At 60.6% G+C, this 2563-nt stretch overlaps 1 protein-coding gene across 1 annotated transcript in view; it reads right to left on the minus strand.

Annotated features, from left to right (window-relative positions):
* Positions 1-2319: 2319 nt before the first annotated feature.
* Sh2b2 (SH2B adaptor protein 2) overlaps positions 2320-2563 on the minus strand; it is a gene marked incomplete at its 5' end in the record, with an annotated part of 12164 nt that continues 11920 nt past the window's right edge. The window contains 1 exon segment of the mRNA XM_013520635.1: positions 2320-2563. Coding sequence (XP_013376089.1) covers positions 2465-2563 — 99 coding nt within the window.

Genomic DNA, 2563 nt, shown 5'->3' on the forward strand with positions numbered 1-2563 from the left:
GGTCACCATGGAGCACTCTGAGAACAGGTCTCCTCGGGGCAAACTCCATGAACCCAGCAAAGCCTCACTGGGACCCAGGGCCCCTCCCGGGGAGCAGTGTTGGCCTAGGAGACTTTCCATAGCTAAAATGACCATGTGCAGCTCCTGCAGGGAGACCCCCAACATCATCTCTTACCTGAGGGGGAAGCAGGAGGGCAGCCAGCCAGTGTTGAGAGTGTGCCCTGGGCTGGACAGAGGACTCCAGCCCTGGGAGCCCTCTGCTGGTGCTGGCCAGGTGCCTCCTCCTCTCCCCTAGCCACAGGGATCGCCTTCCGGGTTCTCCTCCCTGCAGCCCCTTGTTGGTGGAGCTGTCTGCCTGGGTCCTGCAGGCCCCGCCCCTCCACCCAGCAAGATCTGCCCCTCTGCTGATGACCTTTCCTCCACGGCTGCTCTCCTCCACTCCCGCCCTGGACCCTCACTCCTCACCCAGACTTAACTGCGGCCTCCAGGGTTCACCCCACCTCCCCATCCCCAGGACCCCAGGGCAATCCGGGCTCCCATTTCCCACTGCCACTGGCTTCGTAAGCAAATTCCCTGCCTGGATTTCAAGGCCTTCTCTACCTCGATGTCCCTGGCACCCACAACCCTCCCCACTGTCATACAAAGCCAGAGCCCTGGCCTGTTTTGTTTTGTCTTGTTTGGGACAGGGTCTCACTATGTAGCCCAGGCTGGCCTCCAACTCATGATTCTTCTGCCTCAACCTCCCCAGTGCTAGGATTACAGGCCTGTGCCACCATGCCCGGCCCTCCTGGCCTCTCTTGTGCCCGTCACACGGGAGTGGGCCTGCCTGGCCACCTGCCCAGCTAACCCCCACGCCTGTCCTGGTCCAGAGCAGCGTCTGAAGTGCTTCCTGGGGAGCAAATGAAGCCACGTTGGAAACGCTGCTGCCAGTTGTACAACTGCTGTGCTTTTCCAGAGCCTCTCTAAGTCTAGGCTTTCTGGAAGCAGCACTCTGAGTGACAGGCTGGTGGGTCTCGGCCTGATGGGCACTGTGGAGGAAAGACAGTCCTTCCTCTTGACCTCTTGCTGCTTGCCCTTTCTTGCTGTGTCCCTTGGGAGAGCCCAGGGTCACCTTGTCATTTTCCAGTTGCCCCCTGAATTCACTTTAACGTAGGAACATGCAGAAATACCGCCGGACTGTTATGCTTAGGGTGCGCAAAGACCCTACTGAAAGTTCTCCTACCCGGAGCTCCTAATTTTAAAAGGGCACAGCCATCTGTTCCTTTTGCCTGTTCGTGTTCCGTTCGGAGTGCTAGGCATGCAAGTGGCCTCTGCAGTGGCCAACTATCTTGAGGAGCAGGAGAGCTGCAGGTTGGCACACACTGTGTTCAAGTCTTCATGCCACCACGTAGGCCACCTTGGCACACTTGTAAAGGCCACATCCTCCGAGGCAGTGGGAGAAAAGCTCAGCATTCCCCTGAGGCAGCTGAGCAGGCGGCCCCCTTACTAGCCTGGGTCTTTGTCCAGCCTAAGCCTTCCTCCATCCCCTCTGCTCCTGATCAGGCACAGTGGGGACTGGCACAGACCCCAAAGCATAAGGGCTCCAGCCGGACAGGGCGCCCCAACCCCTGAGAGTCACCCAAGGGTGCTTACGCCCCTCCTGTGGATGTCTCAGCTGCAGGCCTTGAGGTTTAGCTGCCTGGGGGGTCTGTGGTTCACACCACAGGCTTCGCCCTTCGAAGTCACTCCTGAGCAGGGGACTATGGATCCGTGGCTTCAGGCTGGGGGACAGCGTTTGGAGCAGGGGAAGGGACGTGGGAAGAGCACGGCCTGAGGCCGGGGTACGGGGTGCAGGCTGAGGACATGGAGCTCTAGCTGCGGCTCAGGTTGTGAGCAGGCACTGGATGCTAGGCAGGGCTGGGAAAGGTAGTCTCTCCCGAGGCCCAATCCCCCAAGGCGCTAATGTGCAGAGACCTTCCCTGCCACCCTTCCACACTGCCAGGCCTGCACTGACCTGCATGAGGACACCTTACTCTCCCAGCCAGAGCCAGCTCCTCATCGTGGCATTCAAGGCCTGCGTGACCTGAGCCCTTTCCGTCATTCACTGTGTCCCTAACTGTCCCCATCTCTTTCTCTCACAGTTCCACTAAAGCCCCCTGCCATGGACAAACTCCCTGAGCCCTGCTCTTTATCTCTGCTGCCTCCCTTACAACAAAACTGAGACGGGACTGGGCAGGTGCCAGGTCCCAGTGTGGATCTGCAGCTGTCCGTCGACGGAGGGAGCCGCTTTCGCAGGGCAACAGAGGCCAGCACAGCAAAAAGGACCACAGGAGGGCCGGGTGCAGTCCCTAAAACAGGCTCTTTAATAACATTTATGTCTTCACTGAAGAGCTTCGCTTTTCCCCCAGCAACGGGCTAGGGCCGGTGGGCGGGGCGTGCCGCCGATGGGCGGGGCCTCCCGCGGCGCCTCCCCGCTCCGCCCCCGCTAGTAGAAGGAGTACTGGTTCTCAACCGCGCGGGTGCGTCCCGGCGCCGCCTCGGCGGCCTCTTCCACCGGGCCCGCCGCGGCCTCCAGCAGGCGCTC

The sequence above is a fragment of the Chinchilla lanigera genome, unplaced genomic scaffold (genome assembly GCF_000276665.1).
Source record: "Chinchilla lanigera isolate Chin_1 unplaced genomic scaffold, ChiLan1.0 scaffold00055, whole genome shotgun sequence".
Lineage (NCBI taxonomy): Eukaryota > Metazoa > Chordata > Mammalia > Rodentia > Chinchillidae > Chinchilla > Chinchilla lanigera.